At 39.0% G+C, this 17640-nt stretch overlaps 1 protein-coding gene across 1 annotated transcript in view; it reads right to left on the bottom strand.

Annotated features, from left to right (window-relative positions):
- The window catches only part of LOC140338863 (putative nuclease HARBI1), a 25554-nt gene extending 8581 nt beyond the window's left edge, over window positions 1-16973 (bottom strand). Inside the window, exon 1 of the mRNA XM_072423184.1 lies at window positions 16895-16973. Within this exon, the coding sequence (XP_072279285.1) occupies window positions 16895-16973 (79 nt within the window). The remainder of the gene's footprint in view (window positions 1-16894) is intronic.
- Between the last annotated feature and the right edge of the window lie 667 nt (window positions 16974-17640).

Raw genomic sequence — 17640 nt, 5'->3', positions numbered from 1 at the left:
ATATATATACTTATAGGAAGCAAACAAGAACGTGTGTGTGCTTGTGACTTTTGTGGGAAACTCTTGCCCAACAGGAAAGAAATAAGTGATTTTAAAATATGCTTTTTTCTTAGCGCATATAGATACTTTAAACATTTGAACAGCTTAAACATTTTTTTTTAGGGCTAAGGGTAAAAGAATGCTTTTTTAGGGGAACAGTGACTTTTAATGCAAGTTCGCCAGTGTAAAGCTGCCGGGGATGCGCAGCTCCAGGAGCGAACTCATTCAGTTGCTGAATTGCGCGATGTCTTCCGATTTCGGGTCGCAAATACGAATGCGTGAGCAACCTTCCGATTTTGCGTGAGGAATCAGGGCCATTGTGTTACATAGGGTTTATCGTTTCAAAGAGGTAACATAGGCCAATATTCTTGCCCTGATTACCACCTTTATTGTGTCCCAATATAGCTAAGGATTTAATTTGTGCTCAGCATTGTGGTGCTCATAGTCCATCCACCAGTATTTCAAGTACTGTTGGAAGGATTTATCCTTTGCCAAAAATGTTGAAAAACGTCATACTTAATCTGATTTGTGCAAATAGCCATCTGATTAATGGAAACTGGTGCATGATGGATGGATGTCAGCTGTGTCTACTCTCAGCAGAAGATTATGAGAGACTAATATAAAATTAATCCTTGACAGTGTACAGTGGGTGAAATCCCTTCCCAAAGGACATGATTTATTGTTTAGGCTTGTTGTACTAAAGCCTTTTAGTGCCGGTCGTCTGTCTTCTAGGGTACTAGGCATTAAAATCCCCTGAAATTATTACTGCATTGGACAGAAGAGAAATAATGGGTTTTGCCATGACTTTGTAAATAGTTTGTTTGTCTTGGTTTGGACTGTACAGAGCCACAACCAATAAAGGGTTGTCCAGAAACTGTAGGGTAATGGTTGCCCAACTGCCACTGTACAATCGCATAATTTTAACGTCACAGTATATTGCAACTTTTTATGCAAGAGAATCAATACCCCTGCTCGATGGCTGGATGCAGAGGCTCCCCAAACCTCTCCCACCCTCTTATATAAGGTGATAAATAGAGGAGGGTAAAAGGGTTTTCTGCAAAACAGCAATATCGGCCTGTAGTTTTTCAGATGCCTTAGGACCTTTACATGGTGATCCGAGGCCCTTGACATTCCATGTCACTATTTTCGTATGTCTGTATGTATATGTATAGTTCAGATAGACAGATGCACCAGACCGTCCCAGCAGAGCAGTCTAGTGACCTGGTAGAGTACTCCATCTTGTAGTGTGATGCAGAGTAAGTTGGTGAGGTAGAGATGTTTCAACAAAACTTTTGGGGGGGGGTTAGGGTAGTAATAATTAGGCAAAGAACAAATAAATTGTACTAAACTTTCAATGTGAAATTTCAGGTATTTTACTTCCTTTTTCCCAATGCAGAATTCTTTCTCAGCATGGAAGTCCATGTTCATTAGCAAAACTTTTAGAAAAAACATAACTTCAGTTCAGTGAGCTCTTTTTTGCGAACTGCCGGCTCCACTATGTGAATGCTCAATTTACTGGATAGTCAGAGGTTGGCTGACTGTGTCTGCAAACTTTTTTGGCTGCGAGTCACAGGATGGTGAATGTGTGTGTTAACCTCTATTTGATGTTGGAGAAGAGCTGGGGGATGAATGACCAGATCTAAGCTAGGGGGGTGTCTCTAGACCATTATTATTGCAGACCATATCTGGTATTGACAAATGTTGCAGCTTGCTGAGGATCCTTGAAAACCTGAGATTCTTGGTCTGAGACAAATATTTTCAATACTGCCGGGTACATGAGGGCAAATTTGATGTCTTTAGATATCAATATTTTGCACATGGGAGAAAAAGCCATTGAGCGATGATTGGACACAGCGATGTTTTGATTCGCTGAAGTGGGCCTAATCTACGTGCCTTCCCTACTTTCATGGGTGCTTTAGGACCCAAGGCTTTTGGTAGAGTGAATACACACAATTTTTGCAATTCAGAAGTTTTGACAGACCCTGGCAGGCCAATGAGTCTTAAATTGTTGCAGCAGGAGCAATTTTCTAATTCAGTCATTTTGTCTGATAACGTTGTATATTGTTCACTCACCTTTTGCTGCTGAGTGCGGCTAGTTAGGAGCTCACCCTCGAGGCCACTAATCCATTTTTGCAATGTATGGAGCTCTTCCCCATGTTTCACCACAGCTTCCGTTAAGGGCTGCAGTTGTTGGGCTCGAGTCTCCTTGATAGTGTGCAGCAAGCTGGGTTGGAGGTGTTGTATTACTTTTTTTATAATCTTTTATAATCCATGGGCACAAGCTCGGGTGGATGTTGATCTTGGTCTTGGTTTGTCCGCCATCTTGGAAGCTGGAGCCCACCACGCAGTGGTGGAAGCGATCTATCACTTCCTTGGTGTCTCATGTGTATCACCCTGCAGACTCTTCCATTTATCTGGAAAGGGTTGTAAGGCCAAACAATTTGAAGTATATCATTCTACACTTTAAGAGAACTAAAGTAATGCCGATGTGAGAGACTAATGAAGTCATACAAAATATGAAGACTTCACGTAATGGCTGCTTAAGGTGGTTCTACTTCTCTCTAATGAATCATAAGGTTTATTTAGGTTTTCACACATGGATTCCCCATGCTTCATTTTTGTTAAATAAATAATGACCTGGTGGAATCTGTTCTGTTTCTTTTTTTTTTATAATAATTTTAAAACCTACTAAGGACAAAATTATGCATTTTATCATAATGTTCTGCATATAATTAAAAAGGGGTGTACTTTCTTTTTCTCATGTGTGAGTGCATGTTTTTTTCTAAAACAAAAATCCTAGTAGTTCAAGATGAGACCTTTTTCATAAATACTTTTATTTCAATATAAATACCTTGTATACGCTACACCAATTTTCAAGCACTAGCCACTAAAATGCCATGAAACATGTTGATGGTGACCTAATTTATCCTGACCAAAAAATAAAAAAAATGATGAATAGATGCAAATTTGGACCATTTACCTTTCCACTTGACTACCTCTGTTATCCATATCATTGCCATTTATTAAAACTTACTAAGTTTGAGTAAGTTGTCTTGGTTTTTATGAAACCTCCTAAATTACTCTTGAGCTAGCTATTGTTATATTAATGTGTTAGTCTTGGTAACTTAGTTTACGTTCTGTGTGGGTGCTGAGGCACTGGCCTGCGAAAAGAAGAAAAAAAGAAGAAAAAATATCAATCTAACTCTTTGCATATTAATCACACTTATATTGACTTGATATGTTTCTGACACCTAACCTTAAGTCACATGTAAAAGAAATTATCACTTGAGCTGGCCATTCCTTTTGTCTACCAACAAAAAAAAAACAAAATCAGATGATCAAAATGTTTACATTGCTTAAATGTTGCCCAGCTTTTAAATGAGTTGTTATGGTTATGTGGGAGGTGAATTTATTTGTAAAAGATGGGGAATTAATTTTTAATAAGACTGGAAATCTCAATTACATTTATAAACTGATTAAGATGGTAACAGTTTGGAACACTCTCTTGGAGCACTGAACAGTCTTTTTTTATAAGCTGCAGAACATGAATTATAATGCCACTGTGGTTGTAACACACAAAATCTTCTATCTGCCATTGCAATATGAATTTACCACTAGCAAGTTTAGAAACCATGTGATTAAGTGGTGAAAAATAAAAAGGGAACTTCAGTAAACCTAAATACACTTTAGTCACAATATCATGCAAGCATACTCATACGGTATGATATCACGAGTATTTTTAATAATATTATGGAACAACATTACCAGCAAAATTGTTCTGTGGAACTTTTGCTGTTCTAAATCATATCAACAAGGTTTTTGAATGTCCACTATTCTATCCTATGCAGTCCTTGTTATTTTATTAAAAGGAAACAAAAAAGTAGACCAAGGAAGATGTCAAATCATTAGAACAGAAAACAGCATATGCCTGAATACTGGATAATAGAAATGCAACACAAAAGAAATGAAAGACAAATGGGCATAAGCAAAAGTCAATGGTATATTATAATAATTAAGAAATGATATGAAGGTCATAGATTTTACATTAGGAAAAACTAAATGTAAAGCATTATTAACACCTACGCAGAAGAAAACAAGGTTACAATGGGCTACAGGGAAGCAGTCATTGACTGTGGTTGATTAGGTGAAAGTAATATTCAGTGATGAATCACAAATCTGCAATAATATTGTCATCAAACATTTTTCAATATAGTAATACATCAGAGCAAAGAGCATTACAAACATTTCTTCATTAAGGGCATATTGACTCTAAATCTAAAAAAATGACAAGACTCCATCTTGTAAAACTGATCTGCCAAATGCAATACAAATAACAAGTTTGAAAGTTGGAAAAAGTTGGAACCTGATGTCAGGTCCTGCACCACTCCAGAGGTCATTCCCCTAATCTAACACCATATTCTTTGCCTATAACAAGTCCCTGCTAAGTCTCCGAAGGGTAATTGCACTGTCCCAGCAATGGGTTGCCCCTGTGCACAAGGTATGGCATCTGGCAAAGAAGTGACAGAGAACCAGGAGCCCACATATAATGTGGTACCAAGATTCCAGAGAAGTTCAGAATACTGAGCCAGAGGTCATTCACAGCCAATCAGTCCAGACCAGACAAGGTATTTAAGGGCAAAAAAATGAGGCGAGGATAGAAAATAGGCTTTTTAATTCCCTTTTAGTAGCAAAGGAAAAAGATATTACTTAAAAACAAAATTTATTTAGTTGAATACAAAAATAAGACAAAATCAACAATAACATACATGCGTTTAGCACATTAGTTTGATGGGCTAGTCCCCTTATAGGGCTGGATATGCCCTTTCCACAAAATTAGAGTGCATAAATGAAGTGAGTAATGGGTAACATATACAGAGTACACCCTAATCAATTTTTCCCCGAAGCAGTTCGGCCACTAGGGGCTTCCTCAAGGGATTTTGAGAGATCAGGGTACTACAAAAATATAGTACAGAACAGAATTAATACCATACATTGAGTTAAAAGCATATTTTTACAATCTGATTGAATTTGATACAGTAATATACTTGTTGACATATGGTTGTAAAGGATTTTGGAATAATAGGGATTACTTTATTATTGTGGGGAAATTTTCAAGCAACACTAGATTAAACTGGTTTGTGAAGAAGAGAATCTGACCGACTGATGATGTGGATATGGGGTTGCTGAAAGAGGATAAAGGTAAGTTTGATATAGGTGAAAGGTGAAACAAAAAAGAAACAAAAATTTGATAATAATATTGTAGTAGTACCTACTGTAGGTAGGTGATATACTGGGATTACTTAAGGAATCCAAAGGTCACAACTGACCAGTTGATGTTTCAGAAAAAAAGATTGACTGAAAGGGGATGGAAATAAGTTGGTGAAAATAGACAATGAACCTTGTTTGAATATTAGTTGTGTGGTTGGTGATTAATCTTGGGTATGAGGCCAACCCCTAAGTAATGCATAGAATCAATTTGTTTTGTGTATAAAGAATATGACAAGAAGAGAAAAGGAGGGTTTTTTTGGCTCTAATATATTGAAAAGTATTTTTAGAAAAAATTATATAACACATTTAATATATTTCAAATGTACAATCTTATATTAAACCACCTGTAGGACCCTCCCTCCACCTTTAATAATTTCATACGGTGGAGGTGGGGTCTTTTTACTTCAAAACTAGACAATGGTGTCTGTTAGTATTGTTGAGTACATATAGTATGTTGTTATTTGTCCCTTAAATCCCTGGCGTGTTTTGCCCTGCTGGGCTTCTTCAGGGGACTGAAACACCTTGGAAATTACAAAAGTAATAATATTCTATCGTTTAATCAATGAACATATGAAATGTTGTAATTAAATAAACCATATACTTCACATAATATCTTACACATTATAGAGCAAATTGTAAGGATAACTTATTGACATTACTTAAAACTCTGTTATCATGTCGATACCGTAAATTTTATTGTAGGTCATATCCATATTCGATTAAGGTAATATTCCTATAAAATATATATGAAAGTATAAAAATAGAAAAGAACTTACTTTGTTTTTTTTAGTATTTGATCACTGATACCATAGTAAAAAAGCTTCTGCTTCCTTTTAGCAGAAATACCTGATTGAACTTGCTGACCATTCTAAACATAAATGAAAGTCCATTATATGGAAAATAAGGTTGAAGTTCTATGTTGGTGGTTTTTGAGTTTTCACTTACTGTGTAAATTCGAATTTGCTTTTTTGGACTTTCGTTGAACCTTATTGCAACTCCTGTAGGATTTGTAATTTAATATAATAAATCGTTTGGCGTTAGTGTCATTGCTTCTAAAACTTTAAGCAATGTATATAATGTCCGCTAGGGGGCATACCTGCAGTCTAATCTGGTTCTGCTATATGTATTGTTAAATTGGTAGTCTCATCCATACTAGAGGTGAAAGTAGTGATAAAATGAGGTATATATGAATATATATATATATATATATATATATATATATATATATAGCTGCATATACCCAAAAAATATGACAAAAAACAGAACAGTTCTAAAGGGATCATATAACACATATTAACCTGTACAAAAACAGCTACATATCTGCTAGCAGAAGCGTACGGCATAAGGTGTAAACCCATATTCTTAAACAACAGATAAAATAAAAACGAAGACAGACACATATAACAAAGCAGCCCAGGGGAGAAGGGGGGATGGGAGGGAGGGCGGGGGGGAATGTTGGACGATACAAAAATAAAAGAGATATATATTAACCCTCAATACCGGGGTTGTGTTCCAACCTGTAAGCCTGGAGACTAAATAAAATATGTATGGAATCGGGGAGAGTCTTTAAACCAGTCCCAAATGGACCAGGTAATTCTAAATTGTTCTAGTCGATCATCATGCTTGGCGACCAACAATTCCATATGGCGGATTTTTGCAAGTTCGGAAACCCAATTGGCTATAGAAGGAGCAGCAGATTTCTTCCACAATCTCGGAATAGTAGCCCTTGCTGCCGTAAGAAAATGACGTAGGACCCCACCTTTGATGGTTTTGAGCAAACCTGGAACCATGGATAAAAGAGCTATAATATAAATATGTTGTTTACAATATTTACAATTCTGTTAAACCTTATAGTTATAGTATATGCTTAAGTTTAATGGGTATAGACCTACCTCACATGTTTAGAAGTGCTCCATTTATTTTACATGTGGGAGAGTTAAACTTATGGACTTATAGAAAAGTGAATATAAAACCTATATTAGAAAAAAACTAGGGGGAATTCAAATATCTTACCAGCTTACTTGTAAAACTTTTGTTAATATACCTTAATTTATGAGTGGTTGTCCTGCAAATTTAGAAAAATGTGCTGTTGCTTACAAGGTCCGTTTAGATAGAGCGGTGAATCTCTGATATAATACAAAAATAGGGTGTCAAGTTTTGAATGGTTACATTTCATTAACTATGTAATATATAAAGTGTCCACTGGGGGACATACCTGCATTATAATCCTAAATGCTCACCATTGAGCTGTCATATATTCTTGCAATGTTACTGCTATAAACTCTAAAAAAGGAGATTTCTTTTAGTAGTGCAAATGAAGTAAATTATTGTCCATTCTTTATTATTAAACTTAAAAAAACCTACTTCATATGAGTAGGTATGCTTCAAGGTTTTTTTTTGCAGGAAAGGCTTTGTGCCTATGGAACAAGGTTCCAGTCTATAAAAAAAATAGTAAGTGTAAGAAATATGTTGCGTATCTATATTAGATGAGTGTTTAAAATAGACAATGAATATAGATTACTGTAAGGTAAGGTTACATAGAAAAAATATAAATAAATACCCTTATAATGATACCTACTTTGGGTAGGTGATATAATAGGGTTACTTTAGGAATCCGATACTCAAAATTGATTAAGGTGTGTTTCAATCAAAGGTATCCTATCCCAGGAAGTATGGATCTAACTGGATATAAGGAATAAAATTAAGTGTAGTAGATGTATTTGGATAAGGAGACAAAAAGACGTCCTAATATTTGTAGTATTATTTTGGTGGTCAGTAAAGTTCTGTAAATAAAGGTATTTAAATTAGACAAAAATTGTATCTATCCTAAATAGGAGTAGTGCTGTCCCATAGAGAAGAACGGTACTGCCCCATAGAGGAGGAAAGGGTATTATTTACAGTTTAGAGGATATGAGGGAGAGAATCGCCAGCAGCTTTTCAACAAAGAAACTGACACTGCCAGCGATCTCTCCTTATAAGGAATAGCTACAGTGGGCCTGATTTATGAAAGCTCTCTAAGGCTGGAGAGAATACACTTTCAGAAGTGAAACTGGGAGATCCAGAAAACATGGAATGGATTTTTAAAAATAATTTGTTATTTGCTAGCAAACATTTTGAATCCTGGACCAGATCCATTCCAGGTTTGGTGGATCACCCAGCCTTAACCCCCCCTAGCGGTAATCCCGAGTTTGACTCGGGGTGGCTTTTACATGCAAAAAGCGGTAATCCCGAGTCACACTCGGGGTAACTTTAGAAGCTCCCCATTTCTTTCCCCTGTGCTCCAGCGGCTATCTGATGGTCCCGCTGTGATGCCGGGGCGCTGGTCCGTCGGTGGGGCGTTTTTCGGGCGGGAAATTTAAAACCAGATTACTGAGTAATCTGCTTTTAAATACCACCTGGGTCCCGGCCACGCCACTGCTCGCAAACTAAATGCACGTTGCATGTGTGAATTCAAGCGTACGATCCGTGTAAAGAACTGAGGGCACTTCTGCTCTTAGTTTCCTGTTCAAAATGTGTATTGGTGGGCGCTTCCGCCCAAACCCTGTCTGTGCATATGTAGTTTGGCAGGAAGTTGCTAAAAGTAGGAGACTTCCACCCAACTTTGAATGTTGATTACTGGACCCGCCTATGGGGCGGAGTATGGTAATGAGTACTATGATGAAAAGGTTCTTAATAGGATTTAGAATGAATGTACGTTAACTCTGCCTTCACTAACTGCGCAGCGGGGCTTGTGGGCTCCGATCTTGTTAGATCTAGTCACTAGAAAAGATTCCGGTGTCCAAATGGGGAAGGGGGTGGGTTTTTATGTCCAACTAAGTTGGGCATGTTTAACCAATGTGTCCATAGTGGTTGCTGCCCCCTTTCCTCATAAGGCAGGGAGGTAGATACATATAGGGAACCTGAAAAATAGATACATACCCGGTAGTAAATACCGGTGTTTGGCTGTTTGATTAATAAGAACTTTGCAGTAATAGGAGAAATTGTTACAATAGGTCAATCTGACGATAATCAGTGATATAATTATATGAGGGGATGCTTTGAAAAATTACTGATTGTTCAAAAATATAATGTAGTTGGTAAACAGCATTTTAATATTATCACACAGAGGGACAGTGGTATATATACCACATTATCATTATACATGCTATATAATACATGAGTGCTATTTAGACATAAACAGGTGATCAAATTATAGTAAAACATACAATGGATCTCACAATCATTAATATTTATATACTAGCTGATTACCCAGCGTTGCCCGGGTATTTATTTATTGCAATCTTATATTATTCAGGAAAAGGTATCAAATAAAGCTATAGTGTTAAATCAAAGAAATGTTTTTTTACAGGTTTTAAAAGTGTAAAGACAATATACAATCAAATTAAAATACAATTAAATTAAAATAACCTAAATTATTGGCATATGTTCCAATGCTGTTTTAAATATTGTGCTCATGAAACATCCTCTGTAACTTTAAGACAATCAGAAATTTTGTTCCTGAGATGTAGATGCACCTCTGGTCAGTTTTTATTAGTTTGTTTTCAATAAAATATAGTTGTAGAAATTTGGGTGGTTGATCTGGCAGCAAAAGTAACGTTCCCGCTTTATGGTAAATTTGCCCTTGCACAGTGAATGTGGTTGGAAATCCAGGCTGTTGAACAAATGATGTGGCGCTGAATGATGTCATTTGGAACCATGAGCTATATTTTCTCATGTTACTAAGCAAATGCTTTGACTCTGAGGTATTTGCTGATGTGTAATTCCAAAGTTCTTGTGGTGGTGTTTCCAGTTGGCAGAGTTCGACTTTCCCCTTTTTGTAGCAAATACCAGAAGACTCAGACTTAAACTTCTTGGCTCGGGTCTCATGCTGTTGTACTGTCTCTGAAGCTCTAGATGTAGTAGCTCTTTCTCTCATTTCCTGTACTCGGGTCTCACGCTGTTGTACTGTCTCTGAAGCTCTAGATGTAGTAGCTCTTTCTCTCATTTTCTGTACTCAGATGTCACGCAGTTGTACTGTCTCTGAAGCTCTAGATGTAATGGGTCTTTCTCTCATTTCCTGTACTCGGGTCTCACGCTGTTGTACTTTCTGAAGCTCTAGATGTAGTAGCTCTATCTCTGTTATCCTGTACTCTCATTTCCTGTAGTCGGGTTTCTTGCTGTTGTACTGTCTCTGAAGCTCTAGATGTAGTAGCTCTTTCTCTCATTTCCGGTAGTCGGGTCTTACACTGTTGTACTGTCCCTGAAGCTCTAGATGTAGTAGTTCTATCTCTTTTATCCTGTAGTCGAGTCTCATGCTGTTGTACTGTCTCTGAAGCTTTAGATCAGGGATCAGCAAACTTTTATGACCACTAGGCCATTTCAGGGGTGGGCGGGAGCAAACTAGGCAAACTAGGTCCCACTCTAATGGATCCGCCCCCACCAGGAAACACCTCCTGAAGTGAAATCCCTCTCCTCCGTATGCATTGCGGAGGTGAGGGATTTACCTTCAGGGAGCGTTCCCTGTTTACCACGGCGACCGAAGTATCAGGCCCAATGCGGTAAATAGGTGAGCCACAGCAAGCAGGCAGCACTAGAGCTCCGGCGGCTCAGGCTCCGTTAGTTCCTAATGCCCCCTGGCAGATCTGGCTAGGCCGTATCTGGTCTAAAGGCCGGAGTTCGCGGACTCTGCTCTAGATGTAGTAGCTCTCTCACGCACCGTAGCAAGTCTTCTATTCCTGTCCTTAGGATTTTTTTGTCTACAGTGTTGTTTCATTTTTTTGCCTTTGATTGCACTCTGCCAATTGCCTTATATTTTCTCAAAGGCATTATTACAGGCCAGAAATATGTAAAGGAGTCCAAAAAAAGATGTAAAAATATTAGCAAAAGGCTCACTGTCACTGAGCAATACATACACACATACATACATACATGTAAATATGTAAATATACCTCTGACATATACCACAGTGTTGTACAAAGATCAGCAGTGAACTCTGAGACTGAGTCATATGTGTAGCAAGTTTGGTTTAAATGTCTCAATGTATTTCCAAGTGATGGTGGAACATAGCAAGTTTGGTTGAAATGTCTTTATGCGTTTCCTAGTCATCACATACACACATCTATTTAAATAACACATACATACATCCATCGAGATATAGTTCTGACATATAGCATAGCACTGTATAAGGATCAGCAGTGCACTCACATGAGTCTGAGTCATCTGTCTAGCAAGTTTGGTTTAAATGTCTCGATGAGTTTCCGAGTGATGGTGGAACATAGCATGTTTGGTTGAAATGTCTCCATGGATTTCACCAAATATAGCTCTGACATATAACACAGCCCTGTTCAAAGATCAGTGAAATGTCTCCATGCGTTTCCTAGGGTTGACATACACACATACATACATACAAGCATCCAAATATAGCTCTGACATATAGCACAGCGCTGTACAAAGATGACTGGTGCACTCACATGAGTCTCAGTCATATGTATGGCAAGTTTGGTTGAAATGTCTCCATGCGTTTTCGAGTGATGGTGGAATATACATACACACATACATACATACAATTTTATATATATAGACTAGCTGATTACCTGGTGTTGCCCGGGTATTTATTTTTTGCAATCTAATATTTTAAAGGAAAAGGAATCATATAAAGCTATAGTGATTTTATTGTCTATGGTGTTGTTTCATTTTTTTGCCTTTGATTGCACTGCAAAAGGCACACTGTCACTGAGCAATACATCCACACATACATACCTACATACATACATAAATGCATTCATACCTCTGACATATACCACAGTGCTAAACAAAGATCAGCGGTGCACCCACATGAGTCTGAGTCATACACTATGTCTAGCAATTTTGGTTTAGATGTCTCCATGTGTTTCCTAGTGATGACATACACACATACATACTTACATTACTATTATTATTAATATTATTATTATTAATAAACAGGATTTATATAGTGCCAACATATTACGCAGCTCTGTACATTAAATAGGGGTTGCAAATGACAGACTAATACAGACAGTATTACAGGAGGAGAGGAGCCTGCCCCGAAGAGCTTACAATCTAGTAGGTGGGGGAATTTACACACAATAGGATGGGAGATATGTAGTGGTGGGAAGTAGTGATGGTTTCAAAAGACAGAAGAAGATGGGTAGGCAAGTTTGAAAAAATGAGGTTTAAATGCATTTTTAAATGAGCAGAAAGTAGGAGCAAGCCGAATAGGGCGAGGAAGACCATTCCAGAGAGTTGGGGCAGCTCCAGAGAAGTCTTGGAGCCGTGCATGTGATGAGGTTATGAGTGAGGAAGACATTAGTTGGTCATTGGAGGAGTAGAGAGCGACTGGGGGAATACTTTTTTACCAAGTCAGAAATGTAAGTGGAACAATTACTGTGTAGGGATTTGAAGGCAAAGCACAGGAGCTTGAATTTGATTCTAAGGTGAAATGGAAGCCAGTGTAGAGATCTGCAAAGAGATGCAGCAGAAAGAGGGTAGTGGGAAGGATGGATGAGTCTGGTTGCAGCATTCATAATAGATTGTAGAGGAGAGAGTCCGGTTAGTGGAATACCAGAGAGGAGGAGGTTACAGAGAGAGCAGTGTCACTGATACTAATGGAGTGCATGATTTGTATTAGAAGGGGGTGATCAACAGTGTCAAAAGCAGAGGAAAGATCAAGGAGAAGGAGCAGGGAAAAGTTGCCTTGAGATTTAGCTCTGATGAGGTCATTGGCCGGTGAGTTGTCAAGGAGGGTGAGGTTGCAGAGTTTAGAAAATACCAGGTTTGAAGTGTGTCCGGCTATGTGTGTGGGGCCATTGATGTGCTGGGTGAGTCTAAATGAGGAGGTAATGGAGAGCAGTTTGGCTGAGGAGGGAAGGTTGGGCTCAGGTTGGGGAGGACAGGGAGTAGTGCAAAGAGGCAGCAGGGTGAATAATACATTTTTACAGATAATTGGGAACCATATGCGTACAATAAACAATGTGGTGAACTGAAGTCCAGTAGAAGCAGTCAAATAATATGGGTTCAAGTGAGGCTTGTAAACTTGTTGAGTTCCAGGAATGGGGAATGATGATTCCGTCAAAGAGATGGTTTGATGAAATACCAGTTCAAAAAGGCAGCAGCAGATGATGTGTTGGAGTTGAGATGGATAAGTCAGTCCAAGGGCAGGAGAAGGGAGTGGTAGAGTAAAATAGTATGTCCAAATCTGTTCCAATTCCTGTGTCCATTCCCTGGATTAATTCCCATTGCACTTATAATTTGGGCACTTGAGATTTGGGCACGTGACCTTGCCTGTTGTTTAAATAGAAGTGCTTTGGGCCCCGATTATGGATGGACTGATCAGAGTATAAGGAATTTGGGATATCAGTTGAACCTGGGGAGGGGATAGCAGGGCAATAAATATCAATGTGCACTCAGCTGGAACTAAAGCTACGTACACACTTCAGATTTCTATCTCCCGATAATCGGCATCGGCCAATTATCGGGCGAAAATCTGCCGTGTGTACAGTCGGTGTCGTCCATCGTCCGGACGACCGACCTGCCGGATCCACGGACGATGGACGACAGCCGATCGTAATGAAAGTGAAGGGGAGAGCGCGCAGCAGGGTGCCGCTCCGTCGCTCTCCCCCTCCCCTCTCCATAGAGCATGAACGGTGCTGTATGTACAGCACCGTTCATGCATCGTGCACTCCCTTGTCGTTGGAAAGGATCGTGAAAGATCCTTTCCAACGACAAAAATTGGCAGTGTGTACGCAGCTTAAGGGATAGTGAACAGATAAATCTATGAGAAGATTAAAGTTGATGCAATAAATTCATCTACAATGGGAGACGTACCATATACAATCATATGAGGGTTGCAGGGGAAAACAATTGCATACACAGTGCTGAGATTTGGCAGAATGGGAGACATGTAGAAGGAGAGATAAATGAACGTTAGTTGCAGGCAGTTGAAGAAAGTGAATTCATCAGTGATGTTAGTAGAGGATGATGATGATGGAATTCCCTGGATTAATTCCCATTGCACTTATATTTTGGGCACTTGAGATTTGAGCACGTGACCAGGGTTCCAACGTGACCTTGCCTGTTGTTTAAATAGAAGTGCTTTGGGCCCTGATCAAGCATGGACTGATCCATACATACATAGATACAAATAAAGCACTGACATATAGCACAGCGCTGTACAAAGATGACTGGTGCACTCACATGAGTCTCAGTCATATGTATGGCAAGTTTGGTTTAAATGTCTCAATGCGTTTTTGAGTATACACATACATCCAATTTATATATATAGATTTATACAGCTCTGACATATACCATAGTGCTGTACAATGAAACACTGAGCTAGACCCATCAGTCTCACTATTATTATACATTTATATAGCTCTGACAAACACCGCAGTGCTATACACAGAACACTGAGCCTGTCCCATCAGTCTCTGTACAGAGGAGCTGAGACTCTAATGTCCCCCCACAATCACACACTATTATTATACATTTTTATAGCTCTGACATATACCATAGTGCTATACAGAGAACACTGAGCCAGGTCCATTAGTATCTGGGCTGAGGAGCTGACACTAATCTCCCCCCACAGTGACACACTACTATTAAACATTTATATAGCTCGGACATATACAATAGTGCTGTACAGAGAACACTGGGCCAGTTCCATCAGTCTCTGTACAGAGGAGCTGACACTCTAATGTCCCCCCACAGTCACACATTATTATTATAGATTTACATAGCTCTGACATATACCGAAGTGCTGTACAGAGATCACTGAGCCAGTCCAATCAGTCTCTGTGCAGAGGAGCTGACACTCTAATGTCCCCCACAGTCACACACTAATATTATACATTTATATAATCCTCTCACATATACCGCAGTGCTGTACAGAGAACACTGAGCCAGTCCTATCAGTCTTTGTACAGAGGAGCTGACACTCCAATTTCCCCCCAAAATCACACGCTATTAATATACATTTATATAGCTCTTACATATACCACAGTGGTGTACAGAGATCACTGAGCCAGTCTCTGTACAAAGGAGCTGACACTCTAATGTCCCCCAGCACTGCACAAAGATGACTGCTGCACTCACATGAGTCAGAGTCATACTGTATGTCTAGCAAGTTTGGTTGAAATGTATTGATGTGTTTCCGAATGATGGTAACATAGCAAGTTTGGTTGAGATGTCTCCATACGTTTCATCCAAATATAGCTCTGACATATCGCACAGCGCTGTACAAAGATGACAAGTGCACTCACATGAGTCCCAGTCATATGTATGGCAAGTTTGGTTGAAATGTCTCCATGCGTTTTCAAGTGTTGGTGGAACATACATAAACACATACATACCTACATACATACGATTTTATAAGGTGTATATAGATAGGTCAAATACCTACATACATACGATTTTATATAGTGTATATAGATAGGTCAAATACATGAAAAAAGCTCTAAAGTATCGTAACTTTATCCAATCCAGGTAAGGATATAGAGATTGCAAAAACAAAACTTCATTGATATACAAACATCAGTCACGGTACATATTAGTATACATGTAACAATGTATATATATAGTCTGTTCGGTGTTATTATATAATATGTTAATGAATTTCAAAGTAATACCATAGGATGATATGAACATAACGTTTTAAATACAGTAGATTATAATATCTACAGCTATATAAAGAAGCAATAAGAAGCAAGTATACTCAAGGGAATCCTTCCTAATAATAAGGTCTAATTAGAGAAAAGATTTGTAAGAAACTATATTGTTTAAGTCTGGAGGGGTTGTAGCGTTTAGTAAAAAGATCCATTTAGTCTCTGTCAGCCTTCAGAAGGGTAAGCTCTGTTTGAAGGAATATTGATGGTGATTAACCAGAAGATCACACACACATGTATTGGTTAATAGGGGTAAATGTCCCTTTTAGTGTATTTGCAGAAAATACAGTGATAAATGTCCAATGACTTTGCAGATAAACAGTGGTGGTAAATGTCCAATGACTTTGCAGACAAACAGTTGTGATAAATGTCCAATGACTTTGCAGACTAACAGTAGTGATAAATGTCCAATGACTTTACAGACAAACGATGGTGGCAAATGTCAAATGACTTTGCAGAAAAACAGTCGTGGTAAGTGTCCTATGACTTTGCAGATAAACAGTGGTGATAATAGCTTGTAGACAAACCTTGGAGGTCATACATGGATGATCAGATGGAGAGCGGAGGATGCATGAGTAGCGAGGAGCAGGACACAGAAAATAGGAAGTTGTCACGATCAATCCGCACTGGAAGGAAATCATAAAGCCTTCATATAGTGCCGCCCTAGTCTCTGTTTGGAGCTTGCACTGGGCAAGTGCAGAGTAAGGATACGCACTGAGCATGTGCAATAAGGTTCATTTAGACATTTGTGACAGTGCCCCCCCCCCCCCTTAGGGGCAGCCTCTGGATGCCCACTGGACTTGGTTTCTCTGGATGCTGCCGGTGAAAGTCATTCACTAACCGGGTGGCATGTACTGATGTTGCAGGTTCCCATGAGCTTTTCTCTGGTGTAAACCCTTTCTATTTGATAAGCTATTGTATGCCTTTACCTCTTCTTTGAGAGTCCAGTATTCTCTCCACATCAAATTCCTCTTCTCCATCCACAAAACTGGGTAGAGGTTCTGCCATTTGGACTCTGCCTGGGTTCACCCGTTTTAACAGAGAGACATGAAAAACAGGGTGCACTTTCATGGTGCATGGAAGGAGTAATTGATTGGCCACTGGGTTGATCTGCTTTGTGATATAAAATGGACCCACGAACTTGGGACCCAACTTCTTGGAGGGGCAATGTAACTGAAGGTGGGCACTAGCGAGTAGTCTTGGTCGAATAGCTCACTATTCGATTCGACCGCTATTCGGTCGAATAATGTATAAATATTCGGGTGATCGACCGTCGAATTTGAACTCCATTAAAGTCAACAGGGGAAAAATTCTGGTTGTTTTTCAGGACTGTGTAGAGCTTCTACAGCCCATAAATACATTTAAAAAGACATGTCAAGACTCTCAGCTCTGCACAACACTGTACAAGTAAAAAAAAAAAAGGAAGTCTTTTTTCTGTTGCTGGCAAAGCCATTTTATTGGGCGGCCAAGGGAATATGCTGGATTTTATATGGTCTCCGAGTAGAGGCAGAGAGGGACATGAGGGGGTTCCTCTGGTCCAAAAATTAGCCACCAGGTTTCACTGCTCCGTTACAAGCCATACACAGGCTTCAGAGTACAGACAGAGGTCTCTGAGGGGGGTCTTTCAGTCAAAAAATTAGCCATCCAGACAGCTCTGTTTTAAGTTACAAGTGAC

Source organism: Pyxicephalus adspersus, chromosome 10 (assembly GCF_032062135.1).
Source record: "Pyxicephalus adspersus chromosome 10, UCB_Pads_2.0, whole genome shotgun sequence".
NCBI classification, from domain to species: domain Eukaryota; kingdom Metazoa; phylum Chordata; class Amphibia; order Anura; family Pyxicephalidae; genus Pyxicephalus; species Pyxicephalus adspersus.
This window is presented reverse-complemented; position numbering and strand designations above follow the sequence as displayed.